The sequence below is a fragment of the Sciurus carolinensis genome, chromosome 12 (genome assembly GCF_902686445.1).
Source record: "Sciurus carolinensis chromosome 12, mSciCar1.2, whole genome shotgun sequence".
NCBI lineage: Eukaryota > Metazoa > Chordata > Mammalia > Rodentia > Sciuridae > Sciurus > Sciurus carolinensis.
Genome location: NC_062224.1, coordinates 104,769,129 through 104,794,723, shown reverse-complemented (window position 1 = coordinate 104,794,723; position 25,595 = coordinate 104,769,129). Strand labels below are relative to the sequence as shown.

The 25,595-nt window shown below is 34.1% G+C and overlaps 1 protein-coding gene across 1 annotated transcript in view; it reads left to right on the top strand.

Moving 5' to 3' along the window:
- Positions 1-25,595, top strand: part of Xpr1 (xenotropic and polytropic retrovirus receptor 1) — a 203,103-nt gene that overhangs the window by 161,322 nt on the left and 16,186 nt on the right. The window contains exons 10-11 of the mRNA XM_047521453.1: positions 6,204-6,375; positions 7,526-7,720. Of these exons, the coding sequence (XP_047377409.1) occupies positions 6,204-6,375; positions 7,526-7,720 (367 nt within the window). The remainder of the gene's footprint in view (positions 1-6,203; positions 6,376-7,525; positions 7,721-25,595) is intronic.

Here is a 25,595-nt window from a genome sequence, read left to right as displayed (position 1 = left end):
TTATGACTTCATTATACAGATTTTTCAACTAGGTGTCATAACATGTAGGACTTGGTCAGTTTCCTTCTTTAAAAAAAACTAAAACTCTTGTGACTTTCATGTTAAATTGATGTGAGTAGTCAATACTTTATTTTAGGAAAGACTGGCTCTCTAAAGTGGTAGATCTCTTACCAGGTCACCAAGTTCAATTTGAGTAACTAACTTTGATTGTTGTTTGTAACAAATATCTTTTCTACCATTTTACCTGTTTCTTAATGGTCTCAAAGTCTTTTAATCTCAATAATAGGATATAAAAACTCTCACAAAAATTATAGCTGTATGTTTTGTGATATCATAAAAGTAGCTCTGGGAAGGACATTCTGCTTACTCCTAAGTTAGACTAACTCTGTTTAAAAATTAATTAACAATGCTGTCATATAATTACTTCTTTTTAAAATATTTTTCTTTGTAGAGGAACACAATACCTTTATTTTATTTATTTATTTTTATGTGGTTCTGAGGATTGAACCCAGTGCCTCACACAAGCCCTCCACCACTGAGCCACAACCTCAGCCCATATAATTACTCCTTAGATTATGAACTATAACCAACAAGAGAATTAGTGATTAAAATCACCAGTCCCTATATAAACTTTAGAATTGACATAATTGTTTTCTCTCTTTCAAGAGAAAATATACAAGTATACTTCCTGAAAAACGTAGAGATTTGTTTTTGTTTTTTGCCTTTTGTATGCCCTTTAGGGTTAGCAGAGTTGTTGGTGGTGGTTTTTTGTTGTTGTTGTTGTTGTTGTTGCTGTTTGTTTGTTTCTTCATTAGCAGTCTATTATTAAAAATAAATAAATAAATAAATAAAAAGGCCAAACATGATAGTACATACCTGTAATCCCACTGGTTCAAGGAGGTAGAAGCAGGAGGATAGTGAATTCAAAACCAGCCTTTTAACTTAGCTGAGGCCCTAAGCAACTTAGTGAGATCTGTCTCAAAAAAAAAAAATGAAAAATACTGGGGATGTGGCTCAGTGGTTAAGTGTCCTTAGGTTCAATCCCTAGCACCAAATTAAAAGGCGGGGAGTGGGTAAGTGTTTATAGCAAAGCAGTTGGACCCCAAATCCTTGGCTTTTATTTTCCAAAGTTGATTGAATTTTATTTGTGTTTCTTATAGAAATTTCACCTTCCACCAAGATTTTTATTACAAATTGAGATTTCCTCCCATTTCATTGGAGAGTGGGACATAAAGCTCAAGTGTAGTAGCACCACTAGACTAAACTTTGAATTTGATTTCTGCTTGTGGAAATTAAATGTACAAAAGTATTTTGATCAGTCATGAGAAAATCATTCCCTTTAATACATTTTACCACCCCCAGGGAACATGCTTTTTATAGAGGATTGTGTTCGCTTTTGAAGACAGAAGACAAATTTGAGCCTTTATTTACCTCTTGAGGTTTATACTACAAAAAATAAATCATTGCCAGTTTAATATTAGATTACCTTTCTTCTTTCAAATTATTTGTCATTTTATTATTAGACTTGGAATTTTTCAGCTGTTATTTCCACAAAAAATGGAGTATTCTTCTAGTTCCAGGGAAATATTTTTAATATTATGAACATCTATTATTTCTTTCCTCAATCTGAAATCTCTATAAAATTATTTTAAATGAGTAACGAAGACTCAGAAAACTCAGGTGTTTCTATGATTACATCAATGCAACAACAGAATAACAACATAGTTGTGTTGTGTACGTTGTGTGTGAAGTGAGCATTTCCCCCTGCATTCTTCTTTGTTTAAATAGCAAGCTGTGATTTATGCATGACCAGTTACTCTTATTAGAGAAGGATTCCCCATTGAGTAGACATTTGTCTATGTATCTGCTGTGTGTTTGTTGATAAATGAGGACTTGTTTATAAAATAGGTTGGCAATGATGATATAAGAAGGAATAACAGAATAATAAAATGCTTCAAAAAACAGTGGAAGGGCTGGGGTTATGTTTCAGTGGTAAGAGTGCTTGCCTAGCATGTATGAGGCACTGGGTTCAATTCTCAGCACCACATATAAATAAATAAATAAAATGTCCATCAACAACTAAAAAATATTTTTTAAAAAAACAGTGAAATACAGGAAGCAACATTGTAGCTTGTTATTTTTGTAATAATAAGCAACAAGAATGTTATATACAGGTCATTTAATATCACTTGACCTGTTGACTTATTTTAATTCAAATCTCACTGAGAAATCCAGGTTTATTTTTAGTGAATTAACAAGAATGTTTTCACTTTAGTTATGTTGTAAAGCCTCTTCCTAAAATAAACTATGCTTCATTTGTTTCCCTCCACCCCCACCTTTTAATTTTTAGTGGGAAAAGCCCACATCACTTGACCATAATGGTAGGCACTGCGTGCTGTGTGTGTGTGTGTGTGTGTGTGTGTGTGTGTATTTCCCCCCACCTCAGTACTGGTGATTGAACCTGGGGCACTCTACCACAGAGCTTCATCTCCAGACATTTTTATTTTATTTTGAAACTGGGTCTCACTAAGTTGTTGAGGCTGTTCTTGCACTTGTGATTCTTTTGCCCCAGCCATTCAGAGTCACTGGGATTAGAGGTGTATACCACTGCATCTGGATTATATTCTTATTTATAATGGAATCTATGGAATTGATATGTGCTATTCTCTCCCCCCCCAAAAAAAGATGAAAAAAACATTTAAAAAAAATTTTTTTAGTTGTCCATAGACCTTTATTTTTATTTATTTATGTGTGGTGCTGAGAATTGAACACAGTGCCTCATACATGCTAGGCAAGTGCTCTACCACTAAGCCACAACCCCAGCCCCAAAAGAAACATTTTAAAGATACTAACTTATTTTGATATTAATATTGTATGTCAAATTTAGTGCAGTTATTTTTTTGCAGGTTATTACATCCATTAAATCATACATTCTTTTCTCTAAATCTGTATTTAGAGATCCAATTAGAAAGCAGAAAGAATGCCTCAGATTTTCTAAACAAAAACATGAATTTATAATAGACTAATTCCAGTTTTTAACTTGGACTTCTTTAGTTCTATAGTAAAATCTTTACATGTCTCTTTTATAACAGAGGGCTAAAAAAGTAGTTCAGTGGTAGAACACTAGCCTGGCATACATAATGTCCTGGGTTCGATCCCTAGCACTGAAAAGAAAAGAAAAGTGAGGGATGTATTGTTATTTAATAATGCATTTTATATGTCCTAATCTATTTACATTTTTTAGTAAGCCCTGAGATTGGAGCTGCTGTTTATTCCCATTTTGTATATATTCAGAAAAGTTAAACATCTTGCCTAAGGTCACATAGTAAGTAATGGAGATATGGGATATGAAACTAGGCCATCTGACTACATAAACTGTTCTCTTAAACACTAACATTTAGCAGTTAGACCTGTTAGTCACTTTATCTAAAATATTTTATTTTGATCTAATGGATCAAACTAGTGGAATATAAAAACCAAATCTGGAAAGGATGTGTTTATTGACAAACCTCTAAAAAGTAGAAATTAAAATTTTGTCTTCTTGTCTCTTTATTAGTATTAACTTAGAAGATCAGGTTAACATATTCTCTGCATAGGCTGAGCAGTCCAAATCTGAAAATCTGAAATGCTTCAAAATCCAAAACTTTTCAAGCACCAACATTATGTTGCTAGGAAAAAAAAAAAATTCTACATTTCACAGTCAGAATGGAGCCACACTAAAACTGTCATAAAATTACCTTCAGGCTATGTGTATAAGGTATATATATGAAACGTAAATGAATCTCAGTCTCATATTTAGACTTGACTCCCATCCCAAGATATCTTATTACATCTATACAACTATTCCAAAATCTGAAATAATTCTGGCCCCCAAGCATTTCACATAAGGAATATTTATCCTGGACTTATTTATTAGTAGTATTTTTTTTATGTATGTAGTAAATTATCAGATATTCAGAATTGACTCTTGGTTTCTTACTATTACTCTAGAAATCTTTATCCTTTTTATCATAATCACAAAGTAGAAGTGGAGAATTTGAAAGACCTTAGATAGAATAAGAAAAGAAGGAAAGTCAAGTTACTGGATTCTCACTCAGAAAGGGAGTTCAGATAAATCTAAAATGAATTTGACTGTGTGTAAATGTCAGGGAATAAGTATTACCTGTTTGTTTTCTCCATTTCATCTTACCTCTAATAGAGCTACTTGTTCTCTTCTCTTATATTTCCAGGGTAGTATATGTCTATCTCTATTATAGCACTTACCATACGGTGTTATAATTTTATCTCTGGGTATTTATTTGCCCACCTAGACTGTGTTTTTGAAGATAGAGACTATGTTTTATTTATCTCTACCTCCACAATGCCTGCCATAGCATAATACTTAATAAGCCTTTGTTAAATGCATTAATGACTATAATTGCATTCTTTCCTTTATTAGTTGTATTAAACCAACATTTACTACTCCCTTATTTCTTCCTCGTTTCATCTTCTCTTCTGTAAAATTTCCCTTCCCCTCATTTTTATTTTCATACTAGTCTTCTCTTTTTCCAGCCCATCCCTCCATCCCTTTGCTTCTTATTTAATGCATTCTCATCTTCTGCTGCTGCTTCTATGGAGACTTTCTGGTACCAGCCAGGTTTTGAGGATGGGGTTGACAGATTGTATGTCAGTTAGAGGATTTCCCTAGGCTATGAATTTTGCTAAAGTCCATGACTAGAGATTGAGTAAACTTTCTGATCTTTTGGCATTAATGTCCTAAATTATCTTCTTGTCTTTGTTCTTTAAGTCTATTCTGCACCCTGGAGTTTCTCAAAATATTATAAAAACTTGCACCAGACTCTCTACATGCATAGAATATTAGCCCTACACACTACCCCTGCAACCCCTATCTAAAAGAATTTGCTGTGTCTGGAGCTTGTGATCACAAATAGTAAAACTTTTCTTTTCTTTCTGGCTTATTAAACTCACTGAAAAAGTGTGGGAGTAATCAAGAGACTGAGTCATGGAACCAAGACATATTAGCTCCAGAAAATAATGTCTCAGAGCCTGCTTTGTGTCCTTCAAATACATGGTCTAGCTTCCAAGGCCCCAAGGCAGTATCTGTCATAGAAAGTTGACACCCAGATTGATTCATAATACAGCCATTTATCTTCCTAAAACAATAGAGAGAAATATTTAGGGGGGGGGGGAAACAGACAAGTCTGAAAGGGAAATGCCATAGACTCCCAGGTTGAATTTGTTTACTAAAAGAATATAACTAGATTTCTAGGGAACAAGAGAATTAGTCTCATTTTTTCAAAATTGCTGTTTAGTCAGAATTCCTTGTTTTAAGAGTCCATTTTCTCCTATTGTAGTAAGATAGAAGAGGTCCAAGAGCGGGAATTAAAACTACCTTCATCTCATCTTTACTTCACACAGGCTTATCAAGGCAGTCTGTACACGTTGAACCTGTTTCTGGTGATTACATTAGTTTCCCCCTTTGCTGTGGTAAACAGGCTTCCACAGAACAGGTGAGGCTAAGTTTGTGTAGGTCTTCTGTAAAATGGGAATGTGAATAGTACCTAGCTTATAGAATTGTTTTGAGGGTTGAGTTAAAGCACACATAAACCCTAAGGTTACCTATAATATGTTTAATATGTTTAATACATTTATCACTCTTTTAAGTACAGTGGGAAGAGGACTGATTTCAAGTGTAGTTTCGAGATGAACACAACCATCACTATGACGTTAGTGAAATGAAATTCACTTTGGTTAGAGAATAAAGCATGCCTTACATAGTATTCTTCCTACCTGTCCTTTGCAGGCCCAGAACTTTGTATGCATTTATCTAAGATAGTAAAACATTCTAGAAATGATCATAGTATTCACCTGTCCAGCAAATTTTACTTTAGAGCCTAACATTAAACTTCCTTTCAGTGCATCTACCTTCTGCCATTCTTCACTTTTGGTTTCATCTCTTCCCACCTCTTTACTTTGGTTTTTAGCTGTAGCAATCCTGCCCCCACACCCATTTCCCCATTGTCCATTGAATTCATTCCCTTCCCTACCAGGTCAGTTTCCTGGTCATTGAGTTTGTCTGTGATTCGTCCATTGATTTCTATTTTATCAACTAAAGCAATAATGCTGAGTAGTCAGATGTGAATTAGAGAAATCTAATATGACTTTTCTTGTTTCTGTGTTTTCTGATTTTTTTTTTCTCTCAGTTTCGAGTATTTACTGCCCCCTTCCATAAGGTAGGCTTTGCTGATTTCTGGCTGGCCGATCAGCTAAACAGCCTGTCAGTGATCCTAATGGACCTGGAATATATGATCTGCTTCTACAGTTTTGAGCTCAAATGGGATGAAAGTAAGGGCCTGTTGCCAAATGATTCAGAAGGTAGGGTATGAATTTGTATTCACACTACTAAATTGCCAGTGTAAACCAAGAAATAGCGGGAATGATAACTGAGAAAGTTAAGGTCATGGTGAAAACTCATCCAGTAATATTACAAACTTAATTAAATGTACTTGGCACTCTGTTAGCAATCTCTTTATCTGAAATAATTTGGCTTTTAAATTGTGCTGTGATTTTAGTCATCCATTTGCCAAGAGATTTACAACTTAAAGAATTCTAAAACAGTTTTTTTAAAGTTCTAATATGTTGGTAGTTATATCACAAATACTATAATGCCAATGATGTGTCATCACAGTATGCTGTAGAATGTTAGATACCAGTGATCAAAAATTCTGATTATATGGAATCAAATGATGTGCTTTGAGTAAGTCATGATAAACTGCCTTTTAATTCTTATTTGGAACCTTGATTTTCTCTGGCTGTTTGTCCCACTCTCAGTTTGTGCCAGGAGTTTAAGTTCATGTTCATGACAAGCATCTAGATAGATTATGTAATATCTGACTAACAAAGTTTGACAGAATCTATGCCAGACACATTTTCAGTGATTTCCAGGGGATCACAACCCTATTGTATGTTGAACACACTACAACATACAACCAGAATTCAAGAAAAATTTATTAACCTTTTTCTTTTCATTTAAAAATGTAAAGTCCATTCTTAGTTGCGTTTTTTTGTTTGTTTGTTTGTTTTAGCATAAGAATAGGTACTCGGATATATTATACTGTGGTGGTTTGCAGTTCATCAAATTACTTAGAGTCACCTGTGACATTTTTTTAAATTTTCAAGATGTTTCAAATTATAGAGCAAATCAGTTTTTCCCTCTGTAATTAGTAAACCCATTTTCTAATTTTCTCAAAGGTCTGTGATACTCCAGAGAAAGTGATTCCAGAACACATCCAGAAATCTGAGAGGGCAAATTTTCCTACTAGTCCCCTCTATAGATTTTTATCTCAGTTCCTTGGCTTAACTACCACTAAAAGACTTGAGAATATAGTAGTTACAAGGAAGGAAGGGATTCTGTACCACAGCCTTTTGCCTTTGTGAACTTGCTAATGGTTACCCTGTAAGGTTAAGTGATGTAAACATGATTTTTTTTTATTGTAATTTTTCTCTTCTTTGAAAATCTTCACAGAACCAGAAATCTGCCACAAATATTCATATGGTGTGCGAGCCATTGTTCAGTGCATTCCTGCTTGGCTTCGTTTCATCCAGTGCCTGCGCCGATACCGTGACACAAGAAGGGCCTTTCCTCATTTAGTTAATGCTGGCAAATACTCCACAACTTTCTTCATGGTGACGTTTGCAGCCCTTTACAGCACTCATAAAGGTATTCTACAATTTGACTGTAAAGAGACTTTTCAGTACCTGGATTTTTACTTCTTGAATCTGTTTTTCACTCTGGTTACTTTCCCATTGTTCATGTTCTTTTCTATTTTAGTCTCATTCTAATATTTACTAATAAGTACCATTGAGGAGAAGCACAATCACTTAGAATAGGAAGGATTGTGGTAATGTTTGAAATCCTGAATTATGTTTAATGGGTTCAGTCTATAGAAACCTTGGGTTTTCCTTTGTTTTTTTAGACTTCCTTATTCATTAATGAGGTGGGGAAATGGCTAGGTGAAAAAGATTCCCTCTGGCAATCAAGAATATTTTTAATCGCTTTCTTTCACCAAGTAGTAAGGATTGTTTCCAGCCCATTTAACTGCAAATTGAGTTCTTAGATCTCTCTAGTTTTTTGTCTCCATGGCAACCTGTTATTACTTGCTACTGCTCTTCTGTTTGGAAGAGAAAAAAGCTTTTAAGTTCTGAGCCACATGCAGTCACTCCTTTTGAATTTTTAACCTTTTTCCAAGAAATGTCAATCAACAATCTCACTTCCTTTCACTAAAATGCTTTCCTTCTTTGTCTATTTAAATCAATATTAGCCCACACCTTAGATGCTGTGCTTCTCATCCGTAGGTGGCAAATAAATCTAACTAAATAAATTATTGTAGTTATTTTTAAATACTTGGGTAAAATTTTTTTCAGTGATTTTAGTTTTTTTTTTTTAATTGAGGTTGTATTTTAAGAGCCTTAACCTTTGTTATTTATCAAAAATGTGTCTGATAGTCATGAAAGATTAGGGTGTTATTTTAGTAAGCTGTGAGATTTGGTCCAGCAGAACACATTATAACATACTTAAATTTTTTGCAGTAGATTTTGTGGTTAGAGTAATAGTGATAAATGTGGCCAATAATTTTACCACCATGTAAATACTCATGTTAACTGATATAATTTCAGGACCCTAGTGAGGGAAACACATCCCCAAGGCTCCCATAATTTTTAACTCTTGCTGAGGAATGCTGTGTTCAAATACATTGTCAATTAGAAGGTTGTTATTACAAAATTTATAAATTGGGCAACTGATTTGATACATAGTATTTTATGACTCCTTTTACTAAATTATCAAGAACCACCCTTGTCCCATCCCTAGGTAAAAGTGAGCATTGTATTTTTGGTTGAATATTTTAGAACATAATGTGACTATGTCTATATTGACATCCTTAAGCCTGAATTCCTTAAGCCTGTAAATACTCTAAGTCCTGCCAGGCACAGTGGCACTCTTCTGTAATCTCAGCTAATTGAGATGCTCAGGCTGAAGGATTCCAAGTTTGAGGACAGTCTGGGCAATTTAGTGAGACTCTATTGCAAAATTTTAAAAAGAGCCAGAATGTGGCCCAGTGGTAGAGAGACCCTGGGTTCAATCCCTAGTGTAGTGGTGAGATTGGGGACAGGGGATGGGCACTCCAAATCTAAAAAGTCAAAGCTAGAAAAACAGTTATTTCAATAGTTGTATGGTCTTTAGACATTTTTTGCCATTTATGAGCACCTACAATTAATTTTATATACTATATCTTGAACATTTTTTAATTTACAACTGAAATTTTTCATCTGAAATTTTAAAAAATTACAAAATATGTCATTTCCAGTATATTCTAAACATTTGTATTTTAAAATAAAACTACTAAACATTTCTACTAAATACATCCAGATTGCCTCAATAAAAAATGTCTGATACTTAGCATACTTTATTTAAAAATGAAGTGCTTCTATAATAGAAAATTTATCTCTTTCCCATTGAACTTTATTTTAACGTAATATAGTTTTATTTTAATGTGTTAGTCAGCTTTCCATCACGGTGACAAAATACCTGAAAAAAAAAAATCAATTTAAAGGAGGATATATTTTGGCTCAGCGTTCCAGGGTATCTGTCCATGGTTGCTTGTCCCCACCAATTTTGAACCTGTGACCAGGCAAAACATCATTGCAGAGAATGCTTGGTAGAGCAAAGCTGCTCACCTCATGGTGACCAGAAGCTGGGAGAGTGAGGGAGAGGAAGGAAGAGAGGGAGGGGAGGGGAAAAGAGATCCCAATATATCCTTAGGGAGCATGGCCTCGGTGACCTACTTTCTCCAACTAGGTCTTACTTCCTAAACTTTCCACCACCTCCCACTAGTGCCACAGGCTGGTGACCAAGCCTTTAACACATGAAACTTAGGAGGACACTCCAGATCCAAACTACATATAACAAATGTAATGTATTTTATATTATAATGACTTTTGTCACCTGTGTATGTCTATAAATTGAAATTAAATTCTTTGCTTCTTTACAAGGTACTAAGAGATTAATTTTTTTTCTTGGTTGTAATTATCATTACCTGATTATTATCTATGGTTGATCAAAGTACCATTACAAATATAAAATATATTACAAATTTTAATAAATAAAAATTGCACATAAGTCAACCAACCTTCTTCTTCTTTTTTTTTTTTTTTTTTTTCTTTTACTGGGATTTGAATCCAGGAGTGCTTTACCACTGAGCTGCATCCCCAGCCCCTTTTGTTTTTTATTTTGAGACTGGGTCATGCTAAGTTGCTGAGGCTGACCTGCACTTGTGATCCTCCTGCCTCAGTCTCTCCAGTCGCTGGGATTACAGGCATGTGCCTCTATGCCTGGTGCACATAAATATTTCTTAATGAAATAAATTTATGTTACTTTTCCCTTTTTCAGTTAGGAAAAACCTTATTAACACTGCTGTGAAGATAAGAATGTTGCAGATGTCACTCAGGTGTTTGAACAAATGCAGTTATATGCCAACAAAATTGCATAGTAGTCTATCAATTATTTTTAGTAAGCAAGTTTTCCTTATTGAAAACAGAATTGGAAATAAACTAAAGCAAAGAATTGAACATAAACTGAATAAAAATGATTTGTTAACCAGTCATTAAAGTTATTAACATTTTTAGTTTCTGGACAATAATCCATCCTATGATTATTAATTTTAGAGTCTCCTTGTTTAGCCCTACATATTCAAATAATAGGAAAATTAAAATATTTTTTTTATACTGGGCATTGAAGGCAGAGACAGTCTACCACTGAGCTGTATTCCCAGCCTTTTTAATTTTGAGATAGCATCTTGCTGAATTGCTAAAGCTGGCCTCAAATTTGCAATCCTTCTGCCTCAACTTCCCAAGTCTCTGGGACTACTGGTGTGTGCCACCATACCTGGCAGCATGTTAATTTCAGTACATGTTTGCCAAAGCCATATTTTTTTGATTAGCCATTTTGATTTTACCACATTCTTTAAATGTACTTTTGAAAAAAAATCTTGTAACTACATATTACACTTATCCAATTTATGGAAAATATCTGCAATTTACCTGTAGAGGAGAAAAAACTTTTTCCTCTTCCATCTTAGATTGGTGACAGAGGTCCTGCAAATTAAACTGACAAAAGATAGGTTAACAGGAAAAAAGATTTATTATATATATAGAAGTCTTCATAGGAAAGAAATCAAGATTCAAAGAAGTGGTTAGACCAAGGGGCTTATATATCATTTTAACAAAGAGTAATAAATCATGGAAAAGTAAGTAGACATGGATGAGGTTTCTAGGAACTATAAATGGTAGGGAGTTAAATATATGGGAAAACTAACAGGAGAAAAAGATGTTTTAGTAATGTTCATTATGAGACTCAAGTGGTGTCTCCTCATTAAGAGCCAGTCATCTGTAATAATTAATAGAGACAACAACTTTAAATGAAAACTTCTGTTGCAAGGGAGATTATGCTTTGCTTTTAGACAGAAAAGGAGAGAGCAGAGAGATTCTCTTGCATCTGCTGTTTTTCAGTTGTTTCAGTTTAATCTTTAGACCAAAGTGGCATTATTTTGGGGGGACATAATCTAATTCTCTTCAAACCCTAATTGGGAAACCAGTCAAAAAAAGTTCTGACTTATGATCAACATATTTACATAATTTTTGTATGAACACCTTATTCCTTAGTTCTGATTCTGAATTAGGTGAATGGTTAGACAGACACAGATAAGCATGCAGAATAAACATGTATTCAGAAAGTATTTATTAAGCTGGGCACTGTGTCATGTGCCTATAATCCCATCCACTCAGGAGACTGAGGCAGGAAGATTGCAGATTTGAGGCCAGTCTGGGCAATTTAGTGAGACCCTGTCTCGAAATAAAAGAATAAATAAATAAAAAAAAACTAGGGATGTCAAGCTCAGTGGTAGAGCACCCCTGGGTTCAATCCCCAGTACCATACACACACAAAAGTATTTAAGACTATTCTTTGTAATAGGGTGTACTAGGCACTAAAAACATAACACAGTTCTTGCCCTCAAGAATTAAAATTTAGCAGGGGAAATAGACAACTGAAAAGACATTAATTGGTTATACAGTGTGACTATACCTCATACTACCCAACTGTATACATCGAAATAACTGAAATGATAAATTTTGTTTTTTAAAACCACATTTAAAAAAAAAACAAAAAAACTTTACATAGAATGCAGGGAGAGAAACAGGGTACCGGCAGAGCCCACAACACAAGTCTCTGACCTAGTCTTGTAGGTCACAGAATGGAAGGAGTTTAGAGAAGATCTATGTGAGGCAACATCTGTGAAAGCTATATTCTATTGTCTGTATTAAGGAGGATTCTAATTAATCTCATCATGTGCTTTGCCCAAGGCCATGATTTTTGTTTTGTCTTTTGTGTGTGTATATGTGGTGCTGAGAATTGAGTTAGAGCCTCCTGTATGCTAGGCAAACCTCTACCTAGGAGCTACCCAGCCATGTGATTTTTAAGTGGTGGAAGTGATAGTTTCCCACTTTGTTCTTCAACTAGGGCTTTTTTATTTGGGGGCAGGGGTGTGCTTCAAACAAAGCCACATCTTTAAAATGGAGATAATAGTACCTGTCCTGTGTACTTTATACATTGATCATAAAGATTCAGTAAGGGAATGCACATGAAATCACCTTATAGACTGTAATGTGCCACATCAGTGGAATTTATGGTAAAATGAAATATAGCTCCTGTTGCTGACTAGAGCTGGTTTATATGTGTCTTCCTTTATGGTCTTTTTAAGAGAAACTCATGATTACTGTGGGTTGGGGATTGCACAGGGGAAGTATCAGTTAGGAATGTCTTTGACTTCTTGCCTAAGTAATACAGCTGTTTACTCATTAAACACAATTCATGTACCCATCAATTTTTTAAAGCATTTTTTAAAGGGACCATTGGTTATGTCTCTTAATCATATCTCTGATGTTTTTAAAAATTTATTTTTAGAATTGCTACATATTTAATATTTATATCACTGAAATTTTTCTATCAAAAAGCCTAGAATGGGAAAATACCTCAAAGAAAATTCAGAGGAACCACTGACAGAAAATTTGACATTGATGATCAAAAGTGGAATTTGATTTCTATTGTTTTCTTGAATAGTAGTCTAAGAGAAAAGGCATCAGAAAACATAGAATTGAGAAATAGGCATTGAACCAATAAGGCTTACTGGGTAACTTTTAAATGTTTGTGTGATATTGGAAAGGATAAATTTCATGAGGAAAGAATAAAAGATAGTGAGGTAACCTTGTTCATACTCAGAGATCTCAGTCTTTTCAAAGAACTAGCCAGCAAGAGTTACCATAGTAACAGCATTATATTAGGGGCATTTTCAAGATTGTTTCAAAGGTTGTATTTTATGTTATCCTGCATGATTTGTTTTTTTTAAAAATGGAGATATAAAAGTTAACTCTGCACTTAGAATCATTTTTTAGAAAGTGAAGGAAAAGGTTTAGGCAACCCATTTTAGGGGGACTGAATATGATAATAATATAGTCACCCTCATTTGTTGTATTAAGAAGGAAGTACATTTGAAATATTTCACTGAGTTTTAGAAACAAAGGAATTTAGGTAGCAAGCCAGTTCCTATATTTAAGAATTCACATTTCATTACATGGCTAAATTTGAAGCCAACTCAGAAGTGTTGGAATTGGGATTAGAGGAAACAGGAAATTGTTTAAAAAAATTTTTTTAAATGTCCTTGAGGTTTCTTGGCTTTGGCAAGGAAAAAAACCTGTGGGAGGTACAATAAGAGAAAAGGCCATTATGTTGTTACTTCTAACCAGTCTTTGAAGGAGATCACTTCTTAGATTTTCTGTTTTTCATTTAGCTTCTAACATTCTAAATAGTTGTAAATTATTAATGAATTTAGCACTTTGCTATTCTTTTAACTATTTGGAGGGAACTTCTTTTAAAAATACTACATGTTTTTCTTTAGATTTTTTGTCTTTGTCGTTAGCCTTTACTATTAAACATTTTTAAATATTTAGAAATAAAGAGAATTTCTCCTCACACTTGAGTTCATTTATATCTGAGAGACTGGTTATTTTCCAGGGTTCAGATCCCTTCTAGATCCCTTCTTATTTAGCATTCTCTAGGGGTCTTATGCCTCCTAATAAGAATTCCTGAGCAGTAGTAAAGTGCCTTCAGTGCAATAGTCATTTCACTGTTTTGAGTGAACCCACATAGTCTACCCACATAGTACTTCCTCTCTGGGGTATGACCAATTTTTTACCCTCTTTTTACCCTTAATAATAGGCTACTATGCCAGATTTCCAAATTTTAGTCTTAGTAGGTATGGTAACTTTTTAATTCTCTTAGGAAATTTTTGTTCCATTAATGTTTTTTAAAAAAACATACAATTTTGTTTTGTTTTTTAACTCATTTGGACAAATGTTCTCATTTCTTCCTTATTATTGAAAGTAGCTCAAAACTTTTAATGCTTTTGAACTTGATATAGTCTACTATAATTTTCCTAGTCTAACTAATAATGCAGAAAAGAAATGGATTATTTTAGTATTCATCTTGACAGTATTGGCTTGAGACCTACTGACATTGTGAAGCCAAAAATAAGATATTATTTTCTTCTGATTATTATTTTGGTTTTAATTCAACAAATGTTTCTTTTTAAAAAAATTTTTTTTGTAGTTGTAGATGGACAGAATGCCTTTTATCTTATTTGTTTATTTTTATGTGGTGCTAAGAATGAAACCCAGTGCCTCACACATGCTAGGCAAGTGCTGTGCCACTGTACTACACAGCCCCAGCCCTTAACAAATGTTTCTTGAGTAAGTTTTATCTACTTGGCATTGTGCTTATTTTAAAATGGTTATAATTTTATCTAATAATAACTTTTAAAATATTAATTATAAGCTGGGAACAGAGAAGCATGCCTGTAATCCCAGCAACTTTGGAGACTGAGTCAGGAGGTTCACAAATTCAAGGCCAGCCTCACCAATTTGGTGAAGCCCTAAACAGATACCCTGCTCAAAATTAAAATATAAAATGGCTGGAAATGTTGCTTAAAGTGCAACATTATACTATTTTGTTGCTTAGAAATTAGGAGAAGAATTGTGATGTTGGATTCAGTCATGCAAAAAACAATAATAATACATATATAAAATATGTATGTTATGTCCTTTGCTGATTAAAATCAGTTTAAATTGTTTCTGTTTAAAATGTATTGAAAAGTAAATTTTAAAATAAATCGTTTAAAATCAGTTTAAATATATATGTGTGTATAATAAAAATTATAGCTTCAAATAAGTTAAATTCCCTTTGTATCTGTGTTGTCACTTAAAAAAAAAGACTAAAAAAATGACACATGCTTACATCCTGATACCATTTTGATTGTCTTTTCTCCTTTCACCTGTTTTCTTAATTGCTCTTAAAACCAATAGAGTTAGCATTTCTATATAAAATTATGTTCTTTTAAAACACTCATGCACAAAAAAATTTAAAATTATACTATTTTGTTGCTTAGAAATTAGGAGAAGAATTGTGATGTTTAAAAGAAAGTTAAAAATTATTTATGAATTCATCTTATAGACAATTTGTCTAATTGGAAAGACATTTGAAGACCAACACTTGAAAACAGAATTTTTATTTTTATTTTTATTTATGTATTATCTTATATAGTTTTACATGAGAATGCTATTGGTGCTAAGAATAAACATCAAGTGATATTATTGTATCTAGGTGTTCTCAGCAAAAAAAAAAAGAGAGAGAGAAGAAAAAAATGAATAGGCAAATGTACTGTAAGACCTTGAATTTTTCCTAAGTACTATATGTGTTACTGTAGGAAACATAATAATAGAATATATGTGAATCTCTTTCCATCAGAGTTTTATAGTTTAATATGGGAAGTGTGCTCATCTGCTACTGCTACCTAATAAACCAACCCAAAACTCATTAGCTTAAAACAGCTATAATTTGTTCCTGCTTGGGCATCTTCAGGTCTGCTAGGAATTGACTGAACAGGGCTGGGCTGATCTGATAGCACTGCTTCCAGCTTCTTTTTCAGCTGGACTTGGCTCCTCACTGCAGGTTAGGTTCAGGTCTGTTCTGTGTATTCATTACTGGAGCCCCAACTGAAGCAGCAGCATTTTTCCAGGCAAGCTTCTCAGGTGGCACTGAAAAAACAAGTCCTACTTCACAAGTACATTTAAAAACCTCTGCTTGCTTTATATCTGCTAGCTTCCCCTATTTATGGAATATTTCTGTGGTCACTATTTTTAGGAAACACTATTCCTAAAATCCACTATTATATGGGAAACAATTTAACTGATTTTAACTTGCAAAGGACATAAACATACTTTACAGAATATATATAGCTAATAAATATGAAAAATGTTACACTTCACTAACAAAGGAATGCAAGTTAAAATGATATTGAATCAAAGAAGTGATGATGCTCACTGCTAAAAAAGATATGGAGAGATGAACCTTCATTCTGTTAATAGAGTAAATATATTTGTGTGTGTGTTTGTGTGTGTGTGTTTTATTTTAAAATTTATTTATGTATGTATGTATGTATGTATGTACGTACGTACATATGTACTAGGAACTGAAGCCTCGGCTGCTTAACCACTAAGTCGCATCCCTAGTCCTTTTTATTTTGAAACAGGATCTCACTAAGTTGCTTAGAGCCTGGCTAAGTTGCCAAGACAGACTTTGAACTTGTGATTCTCCTGCCTGAAACTTGAAGCTGAGTTGCTTGAATTATAGGCATGTACCACCATGCCTGGCTTGTATATTTGTTTATTACTGTTAAATATTAAAGAGTTTTTTGTGTATTTTGGATAGAAGTCTTTGATAAATGTTTGCAAATATTTTCTTGACGTCTGCAGCTTCTCTTTTCATTCTCTAACTTGGTCTTTCACAGAGCAAAATTTTTAAATTTTGATGTCTAATTTGTCAATTTTTTAAATTTTGAAGGCCATGCTTTTAATTTCAAGAGTCTGTGAACTCTTTGCCTAGTCCTGGGTCATGAAGGTTTTGTATGTTTTATCCAAGATGTTTTATAGTTTTATGTTTTACATTTAAGTGTATAGTCCACTTTGAGTTAATTTTTGAGTATAAGGTGTGAGATAGGTCGAGGTTCATGCTTTTGCCTATGCTTGTCCAGGTCTACCAGCACCATTTGTTAAAAGGGGGCTATCTTTGCTCTAGTGAATTGCCTTTGCACCTTTGTCAAAAATCAGTTGGGCATATTCGTGTGTGTCTATTTCTGAACTGATACTGTTCCATTAATGTGTGTATCTAGCTTTCTGCCAGTACCACAGCCTTGATAACTGTAACTGTGTAAGTCTTGAAATTGGGTAGAATAATTCCTCCTTACTTTATTATTTTTTTCAAATTATTTTAGCTCTTCTAATTCCTTTCCCTTTCTATATAAATTTTAAAATAATCTATATCTATAAAACAATCTTTCTTGATTTTTGTAAGTTATGTTGAATATGCTTAATCAGTTTGAGAATTGTCTTTACTGTATTGAGTTTTCCAGTCCATGAATATATTACCACTCTACACTTACTTAGATCTCCTTTATGTCTTTTATCACTTTTTGTAGTTTTTAATGTATAAGTTATATACATATATTTCTTTTCTTCTTTGAGTTATTATAAATAATGGTATCACATTTTGTTTTCTTTGAAGGCTTTTTAAATCTTTTCAAGTTAAAAATTTTATATGATACCATTGTGGGTTTATTTGTAGTTTTAAGAAACAATACCATGCTGGGAGTGGTGGTACACATTTGTAATCCCAGTGACTGGAGAGGCTGAGACAGGAGGAACCCAAGTTCAAAGCCAGCCTTCGAAAGACCCTATACAACTTAGACCCTATCTCAGAATTAAAAATAAAAAGGGTAGGGATGTGACTCAGTGGTTAAATGCCCCTGGGTTCAATCCCCGATGTAAAAAAGAAAGAAAAGAAACAATACCAAGATATACTATATACTATTTACCCAGTTTTCCCCAGTGGTCATATCTTTCAAAACTATTGTACACTATCACAATTGGAATATTAATATATCAAGATAAGAGAACATTTCTATTTCCACAAGAAATATATATTTATAACTGTGTGTCCATGGTTTGTACATGGAGATATAGTATTTATTTATATGTTTATATTATTATATCCTGACACCTGGTTGAGTTCACTCATGGGATTTTTTAAAATATTTTATAATTTTCTACATAGATAATCATGCCATCTATAATTACAGACAAATGTTTGTTTTCCTTTCTTATATGCATGCCTTTTGTTTCTTTGTGTTTTCTTACTGAACTGACTAGAACTTCAGAACTATGGTGAAATAGAATGGTAAAAGTGTGCATCCTTGCTTTATTGCTAAACATAGGGAAAAGCACTTAGTCTTTTTATGAAATATGATAACAGTAGGTTTTTTCTTTTTGGGGGGGGAGCAGGAGGGGCAGTACTAGGGATTTAACCCAGGGGTACTTTACCACTGAGGTACATTCCGAGTTCTTTATTTTTACTTTATTTTATTTTGAGACAGGGTCTTGCTAAGTTGCTTAGGGCTCACCAAGTTGCTGAGTCTGGTCTCAAAATTGTGACCCTTCTGCCTTAGACTCCCGAGTTGCTGGGATTACAACAGTAGTTTTGCCCAGGGTGTGGGGGGTGTGGGGGTTTGTTATTGTTTAATAGGTGCTGTTTATTAATTGAAGAAATTCCTTTCTGGTTTTTTTCTTCCCCTGAGAGTCCCTAACTATGAATGGATGTTGAATTTATCAAATGATTTTTTTACATCAGTTGATATGTTATTTTCTTCTAGTCTGTAAATACGGTGGACTACATTGATTAAGTTTCAAATATTGAACCAGCCTTACTTCCCTGGAATAAATCCTCCTTGGTCATGGTGTATGATTGTTTTTATGTATTGATGAATTCAATTTGTTGATATTCTGTTAAGGGTTTTCATGAATATTCATGAAAAATATTGATCTGTTTTTTTTCCCTTTTTTGCATTGCCTTTGTCTGGTTTTGTTATTAGGACAATACATTTTACTTTATTTCTAGAAGAGATTGAGCAGAATTGGTATTAATTCTTTAAATGTTTGGTAGAATTTTCCAGTGAAATCATCCATTTCTGGAGACTGCTTGTTGGGAGTCTCTTAAGTTACATATTTGATTTTCTTAATAGGTTATTACAGGTAATCCACTTAGTATTTGTTAATTTATGATATGTGTTTTTTGGAGGAATCGTTCCATTCTGTCTGACTCACCAAATTTATGCATATGGAGTTACTCAAAGTATTTTCTTACCATCCTTTTGACTTCTGCAGGGACTCTAGTGATATTTCCTGTTTCATTTATGTTACTGATCATTTTTGCCTTTTTTTTCTTTGTCAGACTTGGTAGAATTTTGTCACTTTTATCATTACAAGGAACCAGATCTTTATTTCACTGATTTTTTTCCTCAATTATTTTTCTATTTTCAGTTTTATTAATTTATGCTCTTTACTATTTCCTTCCTTCTGCTTACTTTAGAGTTAATCTGTAAAATGCTTTTCTAAAAGGTAAATATCAAATAACATCAAGTTCACCCCTTAAGGTGTGCAATTCAGTGGCATTTAGTATATTCATACTGTTGTACATCTGCCTGTCTAGTCCCAAAATTTTCAATTATCCCCAAAGGACCCCAGTACCCATGAAGCAATTATTCCCCCTTCCTCCTCCTCAAAACCATCAATGCATTTTCTGTCTCTATGAATTTAACTATTTTGGATATCTTTTATAAATGTGATCAATCAGTATGTGACCTTTAGGGACAGGCTTCAGTTCTAAGTGTTTCTGAGATTCATCCATGTAGCAGCATGGTCCAGAGCTCCATTCCTTATTCTGGGATGTATCTTCAGCAGTGATTATTGTCACTGCCCAGTGATTTTGCTCCATGGGAACCCATGGACTTGCAGTTGTGAAAGACATGGTTTCTGGGATGGGGCACAAGATCTAGAGGCAACGAGAGAAGAGAGCAAATGGGACTCTTAGCCATATACTGTTTCACTTTCTTGGAAGAGTCCCACTCTTCAAACTTCTCATGTTGTTTTATTTTGTCTTGCACTGGGTGAAATCAAGTGGTTTTAGAGGTTTCGGTCCACAGGCCAACTCCATAGCTCTGGTCCCAAGGTGAGGCAGAACATCATGGCAGAAGGGCATAGAGAAAGAAAGCAGCTCAGGACATGTGTACCAGGAAGCAGAGCTCCTAGATTCTTCAGATAGGGGCTTAAAATACTGGATACGAGACTTCCCTCTCTTCTAATGTATCTATTTAGTGCAATAATTCTTCTCAGCACTGCTATAGCTGTCCCCCACAAATTCTGATGGCTTATTTCCATTTTTAAAATATTTCTTAGGACTTCCTCCTCAGCATGTGAATTATTTCAAGTTATGTTGATTGGTTTTCAACCATCTCTCTGTTGCTGATTTCTAGTTCAAATTCACTTCTCTCTCTTGTTGATTTCTAGTTCAAATCCACTTGTATAGTCAAAGAAGAGACTCTATATGATTTGAATTATTTTAGATTTGTCAAGGTTTGTTTTATAACCCTGGATTCGGTCTATGTTGGTATATATTTCATGGGCACTTAAAGTATTTTGTTCTGCTGTTTTTGGGTGAAGTAGTATACAAATATTGATTAGATCCTATGGGTTGATGGTGTTGAGTTTCCTTTCCTTATTTATTTTCTATATTTGTTCTGTTGATTGTTGAGGAGGAATGTTAAAATTTCAAAACTATAATTGTGGATTTATCAGCTTCTCCTTTGAATTCTTTTTATCAGATTTTGCTTCATATGGTTTGTTGCTTTGCTGTTTGGTAAACACACACTGGAATTGAAATATATTCTTTTCTTTTTTTCTTATTTTTTTATTCATGATTTTACTTGAACTGTTTTATAATTCTATTTTGATTTATGTATAGTACTTTTTAGCATACCTCTTCATATTGTTTTTCTAGTGGTTGTTTTGAGTATTCTGTTATATATACATAACTTAATCTTCTGTTAACCCTCATTTTACCAGTTCGAGTGATTGGTAGAAATCTTACCTCCTTTTAGATCTCTTTAACCCCTGCCCATTTATAATGGTCTTAAATGTCTTTTATACACATTAAAACCCTATCAGACAGTGTTTTAATTTTTGCTGCAACAATTAAGTGTAATTTAGAATTTAGGAGAAGGAAAGCCCATTATATTTATCCATATATTTGCTTACTGTCTTCTTCCTTCTTAATTTGCTCAGGTTCCTTCTCTTGTTATTTCCTTTCTGTTGGAGAATTTTCACAGTTCTTTTAAAGTAGGTCTGCTGTGATATTCTCTTACCTTTCCTTTATCTGAGGATGTCCGGAATTCTCCTTCATTCTTGAAGAATATTTTTACTGGCTGTAAGATTCTGAGTTGACAGTTCTTTTGTTGTTGTTTTGTTTTGTTTTCAGCACTTGATAAATATTGTGCTGCCTCCTTTTGGCTTCCAGAAGATTCTGAAGTGAAATCCACTATCATTCAAATGGTTATTCCTCAATAGAGAAGGTGTTGGGTGGGGTAGGGGTTAAGGTTTAAAGCTGCTTTTAAGATTTTTTTTTTTTTTTTTTTTTTTGTCTCTACTTTTCAAAAGTTTAATTATGTGTTTGGGCATGAATTTCTTTGGATTTATTCAGTTTGGGTTTGCTTATCTTCCCAATTTTGTGAAATTTCAGTGACTATCTCTTCAAATGCTTTTTCATATCCTCCCTTTCCTCTCCTTCTAGGATCCTGGTGAAACAAATGTCAGATCATTTTTTATGATCTCATTGATCCCTGAGTGTGTGTGGGAGGTGTTGTTTGTTTGTTTATTTTGCAGTTTGTTTTTTCTGTTATTCAAGTTACAGAATTACTATTGTTCTATCTTTCCACTTCCTGATTTGTTCCTCTGGCCCCTCTGTTTCTTGCTGAGCTTCTGTTTTGGTTTTTGTATTTTTCAGTTCTAGTATTTCCATTTGGTTCTTTATGTCTCCAGTTTCCTTCCTGACATTGTTTCTTCACTGAGGCGTTTATCACGACTACTTTAAAATCTTTATCCAATAATTCTACCATCACTGTCATCCCAGTTTTGACAACTGTTGATTTGTTTTTTCATCCAGTTTGAGATCTTTCTTGGTTAATGGTGTGGCTAATGATTTTCAGTTGAAACCTGAACATTTTGGGTATTATGAGATTGCAGAGAGAGAAACACACACACACACACACACACACACACACACACACACATCTCTTATGATTAAAAATATTTTTAGCTTTTGCCTCAGGACTAGCTGGCAACTAGTGAGCTTTGGCAGCATTACTTCTTCACAAATACTAATGAATTTGTATAATTGAGTATTTATTGTATTTTGTCCATTTTTCTTGAAGTGCATGGAAACTGTTAGTACACGGAGTATCATAAATACAGTTAAAACAAAGGTATAAATTTTTAGACATTATAAAAGCAGAAAATTTTTTTATCAATGTGATACTTACTGGAGTTAGAGTTCAAGTGTAGTTTGTTATAAAGGGAAAAACAAGAATGTGTATAAACTATTGGAAATATCTCATTAAAGATGGTACCTTAGCCAGGTGCAATGGCACATGCCTGTAATCCCAGTGGCTGGGGCTGGGGTGGGGTGTTGAGGCAGGAGGATTGTGAGTTCAAAGCCAGTCTCAGCAACTGGGAGGCTCTAAGCAACTCAGTGAGACCCTGTCTCTAAATAAAATACAAAATAGGGCTGGTGACATGACTGGGTGGTAAAGTGCCCCTGAGTTCAGTCCCCAGTACCAAAAAAAAAAGATGGGACTTAGAAGGCAGGAGAAGGTAGTATTAAATTTTGGTTTTACTTTTTTTTTTTTTTTTTTTTTTGGCAGTACTGGGTATTGAACCCAGAACCTTACTCATACTACGCAAGCACTGTACCAATGAAATACATCACCGGCCCTTTTTATTTTTTATTCAAGACAGGGTCTTGCTAAATTTCTAAAGCTGATCTCAAACTTGCTCTCCTCCTCCATCAGGCTCCTGAATCACCAGAATTGCAGGCATGTACCCCCATGCCCAACTTGTTTTTGTTTCCTTTTAAATCTGGAGAAACAGTCTCTGTGTAACATATAAGTCTGTTAATTGAGTTTTTCACATTAACTTTATTCATGTTTTCAGGGACACATTTATACTGCTCAGAATCTTTGTTGCCTTCTCCAAATACATGTTGAAATGTAAGGTACTGTGTAAAAAAGAATATCATAGGAATGAGAGATTCTTTCTAAACTTACATTTTGTCCTTTGCTAACTTATATTATTAAATTTTTATTTACCTCAGAAATGTTAACTTGAAAAAGGATTTTTATTAAAATCCTCAACTGCTTTTCCAATCTCTGACCCAGCCTTTCCCTCTTTCTCTTACAGTCCACCTTGTCTTTTACTTCTTTGAGAAAATTGATCCTATTAGGAAACGTTTTCCTTCAGCTATCTGCTAACAGCATATTTATTAACCCAAACACCTTCTCACTACATTTTCTCTAGTCTCTGGTGACATGGTGTCCTTCCTTGTATGTCCCACTCACATTTCCTCCTGTCTCAGGATCTTGCTCTGGCAATATTACTTGTCTTTCCAACCTTCAGTTCTCATTACTAACCCTTCCAGTAGAAGAAATAGTCAAGAGTCTCCTACCCAATAAAAGACTTCCCTTTCTTCTTTAAGCTTGTTCTAGTTGTTTTCCTTTTCTTGTTTCTACTTCTCAAAACAGTACCTCTCTCCTTGCAGTCTCTGTTCCTTGAGCTATAATAACTTAGTATAATAATTAAAACATACTTGGGGGCTTGGGTGTAGCTCAGTGATACAGCACTTGCCTAGCATGTGCAGAGCCCTAGGTTTGATCCCGAAAACTGCCAAAAAAAACCAAAAATTCTTACTAACCTTGAAATAAATGCAAATATAGGATTACAATTTTATATTTTTAAAAGGGTAAGGAGAAGCTCTGTAATATTTGAGGACTGGAGTTGTGACTCAGTAGGTAGAGCGCTCGCCTAGCACGTGTGAGGCCCTGGGTTCAATCCTCAGCACCACATAAAAATAAATAAATAAAATAAAGGCATTGTGTCCATCTATAACTAAAAAAAAAAAAAATATTTTTAAAAGACTGCCTTCCCTCTTAATACCTTACACTCATGCTCAATTCTATTCCTCATCATTTCTGTCATTGAGCTCTGTGACAGCCTTATTAGTACACACTAATTTCAATCTTTACCCCCCCAACTCATCTCTCCTACAATATCTTAAATTGTACTGCTCAGTGACGTAGCTACCAAGTACATGTAGCTATTGAGACTTGAAATGTGTAGTCTGTCAATTTTCTTTTCTTTCCTTTTTTTTCTAGTGCTGGGAATCAAACCCAGGACCCCATATATGCTAGGTAAATGCTCTACCACTGAGCCGTAGCCCCCCTGCCCTAAAATGTACCTGGTCTAAATTGAACATGCTGTAAGTATAAGGTAAAAACTCAAAAGCTTAGTATGAAAAAGAGAATGTAAAAGAGCTCAGTAATTTTACATTGACTGTATATCAAATATTTACTAAAATGATAACATTTTAAACATGTTGGATTAAATAAAATATGTTATTAAAATTAACTTTACCTATTTCTTTTTACCTTTTTAAATATGGTCACTAAAAATATATATTATTGCATATATGACTCTTCCTTTAGTTTTTCATGTAACTGGCTCTTTTTCCTTCCTCAAGACCCTAATATTTAAAGATCTCTGTCTGAACACTGCCTACACCTTAACACTACTTAAAGGAATTCTGCCCATCTCAATCATATCACCCTCTTCTGTTTTCATCATGGTAGTTTCTACTCTGAAATCTTGTTTTTTTTTTTTTAGTGTATTTGATGATACCCGCAATAAACAGTGAACCTCAGTGAGGCAGCGAATGTGTCTGCCCTTTTGTGAAAAAGATTCACTGCTATGTGCCTGGAACCTAGAACACTATCTAACATATAGCAGGTGCCCATTGTTGAATGAATGATGGTTTCTACTCTGCTGGAAGTGGTTATCTGCCACATAAACCTGTTTAACTGAAGTCCTTTCAGAATTCAGCTCAAGTAACAACTCCTTTAGGAAGCCTTTCCTAATCATATCCCCTCCTAACAACTTGGCTAACTCCTCTAAGCATAGTTCTATAATTGTATTTAAACATTGTGGTTTTGTCTACGTTGTCTCTCCTTTTTTAGGCTTAGCCCTTAATGGTTCTTCTGTATATCTCCATTCCCCAGAATATACCTGCTTACCCAGGAGACATTCAGCCTACATTTGCAGAACATACCAGGGAGTAGATTTTCCTTTAGATTTAATCTTAAGTATTGTATCTATATAATAAATCATGCAAACCAAGAGCCATGCACAACTGTAATCCCATCAACTTAGAGGCTGAGGCGGAGGATCACAAGTTTGAGACCAACATCAGCAACTTATCAAGACCCTGTCTCAAA